The sequence below is a fragment of the Tripterygium wilfordii genome, chromosome 21, assembly GCF_013401445.1.
Source record: "Tripterygium wilfordii isolate XIE 37 chromosome 21, ASM1340144v1, whole genome shotgun sequence".
NCBI lineage: Eukaryota > Viridiplantae > Streptophyta > Magnoliopsida > Celastrales > Celastraceae > Tripterygium > Tripterygium wilfordii.
The window spans coordinates 18,163,289-18,179,343 of NC_052252.1; the positions used below are offsets into that span (position 1 = coordinate 18,163,289).

Genomic DNA, 16,055 nt, shown 5'->3' on the forward strand with positions numbered 1-16,055 from the left:
GGCCTTGGGTGATGAGCGTGTATGGGCACGACTCTATCAAATGGTATCGGAGCATCGTCGATCCTCCCCTTTGGGCTGCCCCTGCGGAGTGGCCGGCCATGGAAGTGCCTGTCGAAAGGTCGACAGAAGGTCCATGGTGCTCGACCAACGTGGGCGTTGGTCTCAAAGGGGGCGGTATTGATAGAAATACCACATCGAAAGATGTGGGCATGATGGTGTTGTTTATAGGGGGGAGGTATGGGCCTTCCTCATAACCCAAGGTTTTCTAGTGTAGTCCGCCATGGAAGGGCCTGTCTGCGGACAGAAGGTCCATGGTGGGCTGGGCTGGGGCCTTGGGTACAGCCGGCCCATATGGGTGGGTGTCGGTTGGGCCTTGGGTGATGAGCGTGTATGGGCACGACTCTATCAATCCATTGCATAGAACTAAATCCAGTGGCAGATGTGAAAGCACTGCCTACTATTCCAAAACTGGCACTGACAACTCAGGTCGGAGGATTGTCACAAACTTTACCAGTATCATCAAGCCCCAGTTCTTCTTGTGGAGTGCAAGGGAAGTTGGACCTCATATTTGGCTTCAATATTTTTGCCATGAGAAGTACATTCACAAATCACATATCATACTGCTTTTGCACATTCTTAATAAATCAACCATGATTGTGTTATGGATTTCTGAAGTCTGCGTGAATGTTGCCGTGAAATAAACAATACAAGTGTCGAAAGAAGAGCATGAAGTCCTTGAGCATTGCAAGTCTCCATGTCAAGAAAGTAATTGTCCAAAGAAATAAGCAATTAAATTATAAACCACTTCCAAGATCATTTGACAACCGAATTATGCCACGCATCTGAAGGTATGGATTTTCCAACAGCTTTTCATTGTTGCTCTGCAGGGCAGAGGAGCATAGCAAATATGTGAGTGACATAGAACTTTTCCATATAATTGAAGGAGCACAACGTTTTCATCACAGAAGCCTTGACATTAATCACAGCAAAGAGAAAAATATTAAAATATTATAGTATTTTACTAGGTCAGGACCCTTCCACTATTCATGCAGTATTTTTTTTATAGCTATACCGGTCAACTTTTGGAGGCGATATACGGTCTGCTTATAAGCCTCACATTAAAACTTTGGGAAAGAGCTATGGAATGAAGATTGAGATTGGTATCTATGAAATCCGAAAACTAATTTGGTTTTATGCCGGGACGATCCACAATGGAGTCAATAATTTTATCAAGGGACTTGCAGAAAAATGTAGACAGAGGGGGGGTGGAGGAAAAAAAACCCTTCGTTTGGTAGTTAGACCTTGGGAAGGCATATGATAGGGAAGTAATGTGCTGGATTTTAGAGAGTAGAGGAGTCCCAATTAATTATATTACTATAATCAAGGATATGTATGAAGGAGTCGTAGCTAGTGTTAGACTAACCACAATTTGCAGCTTATGCGAAAAGGTTTTAGAAAACCAAAACCCTTGTTTCAAGTTTGTGGACGCAAGTCCAACACAAAAGCAATTCCAGCAAAGAAGGAGTTCATTAAAATTGCCAAATGCGGGTAATCATTAAAAGCCAAGACATACACATACTAACATCTATCAGGTAGTTATACATCAAATTGAAAAGAAAATGTCTGATAGGAACCATACCAACACAATTCTAAGAACAAAGATCGATGGTAAGTCATAAAGCAAGAAACACATATCCCAGTTGCAGCATAATATTGAATAAGGCCATACCTGCTGAGCTGTGAAGACAAGATTCTGAAGTATGTGCTGGTACTTTTCAGGTGTTTCAGTCATCATTCTCTGAGAGATTCAATGCTCAAAAGAGTCAGCAAATATAAGAATATCAAGCATTAATAACACATAGTCATCATGGGGAGGAGAAGAAGCATGCTTGCCTTCAAGAGGAAAGCTGAAGAGTAACCCGCCACCCTTGAATCTGTATCATCTAAAAGTTCCCTGCCAAAAACAATGTTCAAACAATGCTTGCATGTCTAAACACAAACCAAGCTATCTTTAGGAAGTCTAGAAATTTGGAATCACCTAAAAAATTCTTCACCACCGACTTCTTGGAAAGAAGCAGGGTCTGCAGTGCATTTACCAATCAGAAGTAGCAAAAGAGTTGCCCGAATATCTGATGTAGCACCAGGAACGTTTCCTCTCCCTTTGCTTCCAACAGCAACACCCAAAGCAATATTATCAGTAGCCGCAACAGCAAGTTGAATCAACGGCCAATAAAACAAAGCGGCAGGAACACGTGCAACTAATTGCATAGGGACAATGGCAAGTCCTTGGAGAAGCAGCGCTGCCATTGATGCCATCTCACAAATTAAACCACTATTTGTATCGTAGTTGGATCTACTGTCACTTTCCTCAATCAACTCATCCCAGCGACAATTCTCTGGCTGAGAGACACGCCCATCGGCGTCAGTTTTTCTACTTTCATCTGTGAAATTGTGAACTCTACTCTGGGCCATTCCATCTCCATATGGCATTGCAGCGGCCGGGGGAACCTTCAGGCACAACTGAGAGAATAGAATATCGCACATCTGTTTGAACAAGAAAACATAAAGATCATAAGCATGACGCTCATTCTATGCAGGGATCATCAACAAAAGTTGCACAAAATTTTCATCATGTCATGGATTAAGATAAACAAGTTTCAAAAGAAATATGGAGCTGCAGATTTACTAAAGCATTCCAAAGAAATCCCTCAACGTCACAAAAGGAATTAGGCCTTACCCAAAGGCCCAAGTATTTCTCTTTACTTATGTTTTGAACTCATTAGAAAATCAGTAGGTCTGTACACTAAAACAACCTTCTTGAGAATCAAATGCATGTATTCATGATACATAGCAACTCTATTTACAGAGGTCTATTCTATCTGCTCATTGACTCAGCAAACTGAAATGCAGAAAAGCATTGTGAAAGCGCTAATCTCGTCTTAGTTCCTCCCACTATTCAAACTGAAACGTGACTGCTGGATCACTTCAAAAAAAAGATCATATTGTGTGAAAGGTCAAGGATTTGTGGATAGATAACATATTTTCTTCTTCAGTGAAGAATTTAATCAACAGTATATTAGAATGTAAATTAGGAAAAAGAAAAAATACAACCCTCTCTACAGACAACAAAACAGGATTTACAATCAAAACAATTCACCCCTTTACTTCAATACAAGGTAGGTCAATCCTTCAATTCAAAATTCAGGCTTTCAATTACTTATCAAAACTCGAACAATTCTTTTAAAATAACCCTCATGACATCCCAAGCAAAACAATACCAGCAACAATCATCTAGTCAGGTGGTATTAGTACTTTAAGAAGAGAATATGAAAGATAGAATTGACACATAAGAAAAATACAAATTTTGATATGGATAAATTTTCAGCAAGTAATATTGGGATAAATGCATTGCAAGAATCTGGAGATATTCAAACAACTTGTATTCAAGTTCTTCCTGGAAAAATACCTTTAAAATATTAATGCGATCTGTTTCATTCATTTGAGCTACCAAGGACAAAGCACTGCTCATAACATCAATTACTGCATTTGCTTTCTCAAGTCGGTTATCAGCATCTTCCTGACAGACATCACCACTGCTTAAGTGCTGCATGTCATTCTCATCCAACAGAAATTTGCATCGCATGAGAAGCCTCTCAAGGACAAAAAGGAAGCCCCATCTAACACGGCTGTTTTTCGACTTTAGCAATCCACACATGAGCCAAATGGACATAGGAACATCTGAAGAAACTGAATAATCAGAAACTCCAGCATAAACAATTTTACGCTGCAAGTCTTTAATATTTGACCATTTGCTCTTATTCCTTTCATTGCCAATTTCTGCAATAAGCAAATCCCCTAACCAAATATGTCCATTCTGACGGTAAGCAATTCTTTCTGAATGTAACAGAGTATGCAAAGTTGCCCATGATAGTTTTGCTTTCATGCCAACACCATCTCTTAGAGCAGCACTCTCAATAGTTTCTAGATACTTGAAGGACTTGGTTATATGTATCTGATGAGAGAACTCTTTATCTAAATGAGTAAATGAGCTAATTATAGCATCAAACTTCTCCATCATACTTTCCAAGAGCTGCAACGATAAAATGAAATGGCAAACCTTAGACCTCATGAAAAATAAAGCTAATCTTTTTCTTTTATAGATTCTGCACAAATGAAGAATAAGGAAATCAGTAGCAACTAGCAACAAAATGACCTCCAGCATATTTCATCAAAATGCGAGTAAATTACATCTAATTTGACAATCCAAAGCTAAGAAACATAACGATCATGACATAAAGCAACCATGGAAGTTTGACTTCTTCAATCAAGGAAAGGATGGCTTTATCCAACCAAATTCTGAAAATTGAGCAAATCCAAACAAATTTAATCCAATAGAACAGGTGTTTATCTCAAGAACAATGAAGGGAAGTAATTTGCCAACACCTGGACCTCAGTATATCTAGTTCAATATAATCCTTCTTTAATGTTATCACAAGTAAAAAGTTTATCAATACACATCAATTATTCTAATTTTTTTGATAATTATTAGCGTTTATGCCCAACAAATGGAATTAGATGAAATTAGGTAATTTTGGAGGAACTAACCAAGCGCACGGGATACCTTAGAGAAGAAAGTTTTATTTGGGAACCTGAGAGAAAACTTTTGAAATTGTAGTGAATATCATACATGCATGCATGAGAGAGTCTGATTTTGGTAATATGAATGAAGCATGAAAATCTATCATGTTTCTCAACTTTTTGTAAGTTAATTTGCTGGATTAATCGTTTAGAGGAATGAATAAGACTTAATTGTATTCAAAAGTGGGCTTAAAATTAACCAAACAAGTTTTATTCTTACACAAAGGATGGATGTGGGACTTTGCAAATATTGCAGTGACTAGAACATGGTGAAAGTCTTAATTACACAATAAACATTAGCAATAGTAGCTATTCAGGTTAAAAAATGGAAAGGATAAGCATAGGGCTTCGAGGTTCAAGAATTATGCGATGGAAATTTGGAACTTAACAGTTAACAGTTTCTAAAGAGAGGGATTAAGGAAGCAAGGTGGGGCTCAAAAATGAGGATACAAATTCCACTTACAGAGAGGACAAAGGAAATGCTATAAGAAGATTAGGAGAGATGAAGGGACCTACTTTAAAGAGTTGTTATTTGTTAAGGAGACCATGGAGGGTACCTATGAGAACTTATTATTACTCTTGAGGATGGAGACCACAAAACTCAAAAAATATTTCAAGTTGAAGATAGAAAATATAGTTCACGTTCACAATTTCATCAAGAGAAGATTTTGAAGTCCAAATTTCCAGAATGTTAGGGCAATAGTTTCAGGCCTAGTATTAAATGTCAGTGTACCAGTACTATGGCCAGAGAGTATTTGCGTGTATCTAATTAAATTGGATAAACTTGAGCAAAAATTGTCATTGATGAGACCGAAAATTCAGTATTAATTATGCAATATTTTAGCTTGGACTTATCTTGACCAACAGGATAATTTCAATTACAACTCCGCAAGTAATATCTTGGCTCTAAACAATTCATTGCCGTGGAAACCTCGTTGTTTAAATCACTAACATTTAGGTTAAAGCTAGTTGTCCAGAAGATTTTATATTTGAAACAATTACACAAGAAAACCACCCATATGCAAATACCAGAGTTATTGGAACTCTCGAAGAGTAATCCCCAATCAGTGGCCTTCATGGCAAAAAGCAATAAAAGTGCATCTCCTGAAAAATTACCAGTGTTAATCGTTCTCTGTTGGGATATCTAGACAATGCAGCTGAAATCGATCTTCTTAAAAGCTCTCCAATGCCTTCCATTCGAAGCTTAACAGATATATTGAAAGCTTCAGGTGCATCAGCAAGAGAGAGTAGGCGAGCAAGAGGTTGAATCTCATCGTCACTATATTCAGATACACCAGTTGCTATGCATTCTTCATTTATTTGATGCAGAACATAGTCAAAAAGTACCAAATAAAGATTTCTCCTTTCTTCCCTTGAGTTAGCTAGTGAGTACTGGTGAAAACAAGACGGTAGGATTACATCTAATCGGATGAATAAATAACCATTACAACCAAACAGAAAATCAAGAAGCTTAGCAAGTGGCAATTCATGAATTTTCTTTTTCTTTTTCATTTGCTTTTCAGGTGCCAAGGCAAAAATTAGAACTCTTCATCAGTTGATTATCAAGATCTGGCTTTGATATTATCACATTTTTGAAAAAAGCCAAACCTTCAATCAGAAATGCAATACATGGCATCAAAAGAGATTTGCCCAACATATGGAAATAAATAAAGGAATTAACTGTCAGAAAATCTTCCTTCAGGGAAAAAAAAAACAACAACAACTACTTGAGACAACACTTATCCTCAAAGTTATTATCAATGAGAACATGTCCATTTCTTCCGGTTATCATTTTAAAAAAGTTTGTTCAGACAATGTAATCATTATTTTTATTTCTCCAAATAATTTTGAACAGCCACATTGCAACATACCCAAGCATTACCATGCAACTTGTTATAAATAGGGAAAAATGCTCCACTATCAACAATGCATTCATTGCAGCCCAACCTTAGAGAGATTCCACATTCAAAATGGGGAAAAAAAATCAACAGTGCACCAATCATTGCTAGTATCATGCCAATCATGCTGATGTTTCTTTCTGTATTTATTGACGCCTTCATGAAGCCAATATTAGTAAATGAGTCATTTAAACAATTATAAATAATTGACATACCTCAAGCAAAATAAATTCAATTCCTCCAACCAGGTCAATCTGGTCTACAAGAAACATTGGGGTGCTTGAAACAGCGATTGTAGTTACCACAGAAACTTTATATAACATATTTGTTAACATGCAAATAAGCTTGCTGTGAACAATTTCTGCCCAAGAATTCCACCTGCTAGTCTCTATAAGTTCCTTAATAACCTGTACAAAGAAAACAGACCAAATCAAATCAAGCCTGAACAGAACAAAATACATCTAAAGCACAATAATAAATGTAATAACTAGAAAACTCGTATCCCTGCAGCGAGGCGTTTGCACCATGCTAAACAAAACATGATATCTAATTAAGTCATGAAATTACTCCCCATGAAGTAATTCTAATGTCCTAAAAAGTCCAAATTTGAAATCACAGCTTCAAAAAGAGAAATTTCCGTTACTAGGTACTGTTCAGACCGGGAAAGCTTCAGTGTCAAGGCAAACTAACAACGTAAACAAAATAAGGCAATATAATTATTTGGTTAGAGGTGCCTTCTACTTTCTAATTTCTTCACCTGAAGAGTATGATTCAAGAAAACTAAGAAAAATAACTCTTCGGCTTATTGAGATTTTTTTCTCACTCTTACCCGACCAAAACTTTACCGATTCTACTGGAGTCAAGTGTGAGCATGTTCGACTTCATCATATCCGATGAATCAACCAATTTCATGAAATTAGTAACCCATCCAGCAACACATAGATGTATGTACATACATACGAGATGTCTATGTGTGCATGAGCCATGATGAGAATTAACCAATTTCCGCAACATGATGTAAGTACACTATTAACCAGAAACATATACTAAAAGTACTTGCCAAGTAGTGCAGCGTCGATTAATCTTTTTTTTCTAAAATAAAATTTGCGTCTGTGTGATACCTAGTCACACTACCATGAAGTAGTAAGTGCATGATGAAAGGAAAAAACTCACTCTTATGTCAAGGCCTTCCAATCGGCTTCTACAAATTTTGCCTCTATCGCAAACAAAATAAAGTAAGCAACTCAGAGCAGATGCCCAGACTGATTCCTCCTTCTCCTCCGACTGTGATCAGGACATCAGTTGGTAAAATGAAATGATATAAATGATACAATAAAGTAATAGCAACAGAATGCGTCTATTATGGTAAAATGAAATTTCATTCCTAGAAACAGCCGCCCACATATTACGTGGGGTAAGGTCTGCATAGATTTTGCTTGTCCCCGACCTCGACAACTATGGGAGTCTTGTGCACAAGAGTTGTTTACTAGTTCATAACTTAACTTATCCATTCATTCAAATGGTCAAGTGCATTACCTCTGCTTTAAAGATAAAATAGAAGAAATATTCAAAACAAGTACCATCAAAAAATGGAACAAAGATGTTGCTTAAATGATCAAGATTAATCATTCCATTAAAAAGTGAACACAAAAAAGTAAATTGTTATCCACCATTGAGGCTGAATATATAGAACAATATAAAATCATACCTGCACGAGAAGTAGAAGTATCTCATGTAAAATGTTTAGGATCCACATTTCAAAACTATCTATAGCAGAGGAACCTCCCAACTTCTCAACAGAGTCCATTCTGCTTCCAGGTTTTGTAAGTTGGCCCTCCTTGTCAAAAGATAATTCTTGAGAATACTCTTCTTCAATTGTGGAAGTGTCATCAGTCATCATTGGCTCCAACAAATGAGCATGAACTCCCAAATTCAGAATTAAATCAAATGCACGAACCCTACAAGCCACCTTTGGAGAACCAAGCATTTCCTGATAAAAAAGATATAAAAAGAGTTAGAAACTTCGACCAGAATGACTTCATAAACAAATCAATATGTGATTGATCAGCACCTCAAGCATAGACAGAATGAGAGGAGCGGCGGTCCCAAAATCCATCACATACCTACAAAACAATAGTTTTAAAAACCTATTTTAAACCCATTTAGCATAACTGATTTGTAATCCTGTTTCTTGGGTTGCACTTGCTTGGTATGTGAAGGAGAGAACAAAATCGAAACAAATCAAATAAATCTGCAAAACAATATCAAATTCAAATGGGTGGGACATCCAGGTTCCATTCACAAAAATGGTAGTTGATCCAGGAAAGTCAAACGTGATTGCAAAACTTTTTTGCTCGATGAAAATTAGGGTTTTGATAGACTAAGGGCCATGACATGTAAGCATTTCAGTGTTACCACCTACTTAGCTCACAAAAAGCTTGCCTCCAAATATTTTAGTCTGTTAATTTATTAAATTAAAAACTAGTGTGCCAGAGGCACGTGGTTCCCATAATAGCCCCATTAACTGAGTATATTTCAAGTACCAAAGGAAAAACAGACCGATGTATGAAGAGATACAATAACTTTAACATCAAAAAAAATGAACGTCAAAGAACAAGATCAGGTTGATTTCCAGTGACAAAATTGTAAAATGAGTCGTCAACAAATTGAAAATGATGAGGAAAAGCCTAGGAATCAAATACTATGGTATGAAGAAAGAAAATTTGGCTCTGTTGAAGGAGATTGAGAAAAGTAGAAAGGACCGGAAGATACTGAAAAGATAAGCTGCATATCCTCACAGGACAACAGACAAGATGTGGTGATTAAGAAGACTGGAGTTCTTAGTCAACTATGATAGTTAGAATAACAAGAAGGAGAGCAATCTTCCATCCATGCAAAATAGAATAATAAAGCGGAATCTGCAAGGATTAAATAATCAGATAAAAAACGGCCACCATCAAAAAGATAAGGAAATATGATCTGTTTACAGGAGACAGTATTGTGATTGAAGATGAAGACAAATCTGATGATGTTTTTTTCTCTTATTTAACTGCAACACACACAAGAATAAATTGAAATTGAAGTAACAAATGATGCATCAAAACATACATGTCAATGAGAAGCTTAATAAGGACGCTCACAGCAACATCCATTGATGGCTTTCCACTTGTATTACTTATTCTCGATGATACTGTCATAACATAACCATTCAATGAAGGTGTCTCTGAGCTAACTGCAGCGATAACCTCGCATACCTCAGCAGGATTCAATCGTAAAGGCTGTTGTTCACTGAGCAAAGAAATATTTAATATCAGAGAGGAAGAACAGAAACTAATTTTAAAGCTTCATCTCAAGATGAAATGAGCTGCTGATTTGGAATTTAATGGTTGATTTACTCCAATCAATATTCTAGATTATATAAAATACGAAATTGAGCTGGTCAAATTCAGTACCACCATACCGATTTCAGAAGAGATACCTTAGACCAAAGGGTCAGAATTAATAAACAGAAGTCAAGCAAAAGCAAAAAACAGAGCAACAATATCATATCTGCCAAGAAAATGTAATAAAGACTGGGAATATTAATTGCAAATTGATATTAGGAACTTGTTAGTTTAGTTAATGACTACAATTTTTTAAAAAAAATAAAGAAAATATGATGAACTAGAAAGATCTAGTTTTCAAATATATAATAATAACAAAAATGAACTACATGCACAGGAAAAAACTAACATTAGCAGGGAGAAAAATACAGGTCACAAATTAGAGTTGATAGAAGACCTGTAATAATATGGAGATTACAAAATCATGAGGTCCAAAAATGTTATACAAAGCACAATTGTTGCCACTAATAATAAAGCAACATACCTTCCAGCCACAAGTACCTGACCAAGATAAGCATCAAACTAGACCATTGAAAAAATATAAATTAGATAATAAGAACGCATGGGGGTTCTATCTCGCTTCTTATACCTATAGTGACGATATTGGAAAAGTGGCCGAGCTCGTAGGCGGAAAGTGCCAATTGGAGAATCATCCCTGCAAATATGGATAGACAACAGTAAGGACAGTTATCAAATAACTGCACTACTAAAAAACATGGATTTTGCGCACATATACTGAATTTTCTTTTATTATGATGTGAGACTTCTGCGGTCCTTAATAAGCATTGCCTATATGCCTCAACAAAACAATCAGTCAAAAAATCATGATATCTTATCACAGATCATTCTTAAAAGCCTCTAAACAGAAAAGAAATGACGGAAATACTCAAAATCAAAGTCCATCATACAAGCTACTAGCTACTATCCACACATGTGAAGGGCAATGACTTTTTAAGAAAAGCAGCAAACAACAACTAGAATAGTATCCAGATTTCAAACAACAGAATCAGCCTTCCAAGATCTGTGGAGAGGCCTGAAATGGTGGTTAGAAGCTTAGAGCCTTATGCACGTAATATATGGGATGACATAGGGAATAAGATGCTGAACTAAGAAATCTATGCTTGTTGAAGAGGAGACGGCAAGCATGTCAAAACAATAACTTGAGCAAGAAGAACATGCCAAATTTGGCGAGGGCCCGCTTTGGTTCGCTTTGACGCAGTTATTGCTCTCAAATGGGAACGGGCATTGGCCGAGTTGGTAATTGTAGCAACTGATGAAGGTTGCAATAGTTGATCAAGATAAGGCATATCAGCAGTGCCAAAAAACTTCCAAGGTTGGCCTTTCATTTTAGCTTCCACATCTCCAACTAGTAAAGCAGCAGCACCTGCTTCTAGGAAATTGCGTGTAATCTCTGGAAGATTCATCGCACGATCACTGTCATTACAACATCCAAAGAATTTAAGTCAATAACATCATCAATATGTGAAAGCCAAAGATGCACAACATCAACTCTAACAAAATGCGGCACAGAAGTTGGCATATGTCGTCAAAATATACACAAGAGAGTCAATTACCTTTCCATTGTCAGAGGCAACAAATGATGTTTCCCAAGCCAGCGCCATTTCAGAACGTCCGGTGCAATATATTCAAAATCTTCTAATCCTTCTACTTCTTCGATATTCAATAAATTTGAAGCAGATAAAGTTGCACCATCTATCTTCTCCACAGATTCTCCAACATTTGCAGGGTTTAATTGGGAATTGAAGGATCTGCTCAACAAAGATGAGAGTGATGGGAGTGACTGTCTCAATGCAAGTGGTGCTCCAGCAAAAGCTGCTGGCTGAAAAGAGCGCATTGGAATATGCTGAGCAACTAGAGAACGAACATAATTTAATGACTTTATAAGTGCTTCAGAAGCAAAACTAGATACAGGCAAAGGAGAGGCACTCGTAGTTGCTGATGATGCAGAAGATTGTTGACTTAAAGATCGGGACCGAGGTGAAAATCTTCGGTTTGGGCTTGCATCACACTCAGAAATTGTGTTCACACAAAACTGATCTATTAGCAGTAATGTCTCTTCATTGGGTTTATATCTGCAGAGAGGAAAAATGAAGTCATCATCAACGCAAAATCAAACATCTGAATTTGATGGATGATAGAAATCTATATCATTACAGGCCAATCTATTGACAGTTCCCCTATGTGAATAGCCCCCATGCACATTGAAGTAATCAGTTTTGGCACAGCAGATTAAGTAACCAGCATGCCCTCAGTTTAAGTTACTGCGAAAATAATGCATAAAGATCAAACAGCATTAACAACCACTCTGCAACATAGACTCTTAGAATCAAGAACGTTAGAAGGTAAGTACTATGATTAGGCAGAGACCCCCAATAGGACCGATTCTCAATGGATCTTCAGAGTTTTCTAAGGCAGCTCAACGAAATGAATATTCTATCTTACTTTTTTTCCTTTGAATGAAATGAAATTAACTTGCTAGCAATCAATAATGCCGAACATCAAGCTCATGGTACAATGAAAATCAGAAGATTCTCAATTCTTCATGCAACAAATTCGTGTAGAAAACTAGCTTCGTCAAGGATGACATACCTTAGAAGATAACGCTTCAAAAGTGCCACACACCTAGCAACTACTGCTGGGCTGGTGCAAATAATAAAGAAGTTAGAAGCAAACAGTTCCAGTACAACAGCTATTATTAGCCAACAGATACACTCAATAGAAAACAAAAGAAATTATGGCAGCAAGCTCTATACAGCGAAAGTAACTACAAGTCACACAATAAACGAAACAAAAACAAAAATTCATGAGCATTTATCTCAACTTCACAGAATAAACTTCATTAGTAAACTAACTGATAGTGGTGCCAAAGTCATGAAGACCAAGCTAATGATATAACACTTCCAGACATAATAGGTATGTTCAACAATCCTAGAGGAGCTTTTCTGTCTAGTGGTGCATATGATTGACAAAAGGGGGTAGATTTATCAACCCCAATCCCTGATTTGGAGGTGGGATGATGGTAAAGAAAGATCTATGTCGTACAGATGCTACCATTTGAAACACTGTAGAATCATTGCTCACAGTATGGTGGCAGCAGTTTATTTCCATCTAGTCTTGGGTTTCAATGTCTAATTGGGTCTAGACAGTTGGGCTCTCTTAATGCCTTTTCATCTCTTTGTATGAGTTAACGTATTTGGGTTGTGCTGGTGTTCTTATAGTTCAACTTATAAAACATTATATTCAAAATGATTGATGCAATGATTACAAGGGAACCTAGGGCCAAGGTTTGAAGCTCAACACTGATAATGGCACATGTTATTTTATAATGAATTCATGACGAGAGATTTACCAAAATACAACAATAAATGGCATCTGCCTTTCATGTCTAATGACCCTACCATAATTATAAAATCCATAGTTCTGAGAAAAGAGTAAAAAATAATGACCAATAGTAAGTGTAGACAGTATTAGAAACGCATTAAGCACAGCATCACATATAAAGCATTAAGTCCAATAACCAACCAAAACAAACATCCAACCAATAACCCTACTCCCACGAAAGCAGCGACAGCAACAGGGGATTATTTAAAAAGCTTTACCTGCGCTCCCTCTCTGCAATAGTATGCTCTATGATCACACTATAAGCAAGATCAATGGTTGTAGATGCAGCCAGGTAGTCCTGCCATCCACAAAATGTAAGTGACAATATTCAAAATTAAGCATGCATATAGAAAAAGAAGAAAAGGACTTTCTACTCCAACTCGAATTGGTACTAGTTAATCTAACACAGATGACTATGGCAACCTTTTCTTGCATATGTTAAAGGACAAACGTTAAGTTGAGGCATTATCCTAACAAGACTATTGCAAACAAACAAAATTTGGGTCAACAGACCACATTCTGCAGTGGATGATCACAAGCATCCAGATCATGCCATGAAAAAAGATTAAAAGAACAATGCAGGGTTAGCCATGGAGAGAGCTCAGTCAGCCAACATTATTTTATCAAGTCTGAATATTCCTAGACAAATAACAACTGAGTAGAGGGCTCCATTTTATGCCAATACCAAGACGGAACAAGAGGAAGCAATTCCAGTCATATAAAATTTACCATGAGTATTAAAAAGAGGTTGGTCATAGTCATATAAAATTTACAGTTAATGCACGTACAAAGCAAACGAGAATGTAAAGTAGAAAAGATGAAAAAACATCCACTCCAATAAGTAACTAGGAATATGATTTGAGAGTGATTGCTATAATTCAAACAACACTGAGCCACAAAAAGGGTAAGGAATCCCGTTTTCAACGTTACTGATCTGTTTGGTAGCAGATAAATATATAAAGCCATAACACATAACCTTCTTAACACCTCAGTTTAATTTGTTCACTATCTCTACGATACATTACCTCCATAAACGAACCAATAAAGGCCTAGATCTCTCGAACTTCCCTTTCCAACTACATTACCGGACAAGAATCATCCAAATTATAACTGTCCTAACCACCAAAATCACCATGACAAGATCCAAACACAAATTCACCACAACAATAAACCAAATTCCGCAAAATCAAAAACCAAAGCAACACAATTACGAACCCGGAGAGTTCTAAAAGCATCGGATAGAACCATGGAGGGGCTCCCTTGGTGCGAGGCTGCTGTAACAGCAGCCGAAGATAGGCAATCAGCAACTGCACGTCGCAAAGGCTCCGGCGGCTTCTTGAAGGACGAGGATCTGAGGCGGGAGACACCACCAGCTCCGCCGAGCAGCTGCAGCCGAGAGCTCACAGGGCTGCTGCGGGAGGGACTAAACACAGATGACATTAAACGAACAAGCCTCCTTCCTTCTGTGCTAGAACAAAATCAGAGCTACCACTACTGTTGGTGAAGCTGCGGAGCGTTCAAGAGCCGAGAGTGTCTGTGTATATGGTATCGGTGCTCTCCATTCGAACTATAAAAACTGGAGTGCTGTTTGTTCCTATTTCCTTATTGTTTAGAGAGAGAAACAAAGGAGAGAGAGGGGGGGAGAGAGACAGAGAGGGGAATGGAGGAAGTGCAAGATTCTTAAATCTCGGTGTATTTGTGTATTAGCTGGTACGTATATCCGTAGCTTTATGAGTTCTGTATTAGCTGTCAAGCGCTAATCCTCCACCTTAAAAAGTGGGGGAATGTGAATAATCTCAAAAATTCTACGGGCAAATTTGGAATAAAAGTTTTGTTAGGGTAAAGTATAAATGGCCTTCTTTTGTTTTTTTATTTTCACTTCCTTAGTTTCAAGCTTAGTACCAAGTACGTTATGTGCTTTAACCACAATGTTCTATTTCTTAATACATTGAATGTAGGCTTAGATAAGGAAATATTACAGTTGGTTGACAATTGGTGCAAACAAAAACTTGGCAAGATTATGATAGCTAAAGTAATTTTCTCTGCTGAAATTCCTATTATAACTGATTTAGTGTGCTCGAGTTGGCTACGGATAAATTATTCTAAACTCCTGACACTGATATACGGACTAAGGTGTTATTGCAACGATGATGGTGATGAACTGATGTCTGATGATGATCTTGACAGAGGAAGATTTCTTGATTTCACCTCATATGGGCCGAAATCTTTCACTGAGGAAGCCCAGGACAGGTCTACTGGGGTCCAGAAGGGCTTGGGTCCACTCTATGGGCCCCGTTATGTAGTACAATAGCAAACACTAGTTTGGTGAAAATTTTGAGAGATTGACCCCATTATCAAACGTCCTAAAGTGCCAGTCATGGGCTTTGACTCTTGACAGACCATAAGGGAGTCCACATTTGACATTGCAACAAGTGTTGCCTTAAATTTTGGGTTTATTGGGGATCTACTCTGATATTTTTTCTTCTTCTGTGCGAAATGAAGTTTTGTAGCTTAGAAAACGAAAGTGTATGATCCCCAAGTTCAGTATTTGAGTTATGTACTAATGACCTTCGTATAAACCTAAAAACCACCAAAGCCAACTAAGCTTGGTAAGTGTCCTTTGTGTTAAACAGTACCATTGAAACGACATAGTTTGCTTTTAGGTTTACTTCTTGCTTTTTAGACGGGACGTTTTAGCGCTTCTTAGTGTAGTTCTTATTCTTTATTCATTATT

The 16,055-nt window shown here is 37.3% G+C and overlaps 1 protein-coding gene across 2 annotated transcripts; it reads right to left on the minus strand.

The window, feature by feature from the left end:
- Positions 1-613: 613 nt before the first annotated feature.
- On the minus strand, positions 614-15,006 carry LOC119988842. Of its 2 annotated transcripts, XM_038834045.1 has the most exons (17): positions 14,537-15,006; positions 13,540-13,619; positions 12,530-12,580; positions 11,494-12,012; positions 11,099-11,353; positions 10,509-10,574; positions 9,645-9,824; positions 8,608-8,659; positions 8,245-8,526; positions 7,710-7,820; positions 6,752-6,943; positions 5,755-6,030; positions 3,467-4,090; positions 2,039-2,544; positions 1,894-1,954; positions 1,730-1,798; positions 614-881 (listed from the first exon to the last, which is right to left on the minus strand). In XM_038834045.1, exons 1-17 carry the CDS (start codon positions 14,759-14,761, stop codon positions 795-797), a joined length of 3,636 nt encoding a protein of 1,211 aa, XP_038689973.1. In that variant the 5' UTR covers positions 14,762-15,006; the 3' UTR covers positions 614-794. The 2 variants fall into 2 exon arrangements, with proteins under 2 accessions (XP_038689973.1, XP_038689974.1); XM_038834046.1 differs by lacking the exon at positions 614-881 and having other exon boundaries at positions 1,894-1,943.
- Between the last annotated feature and the right edge of the window lie 1,049 nt (positions 15,007-16,055).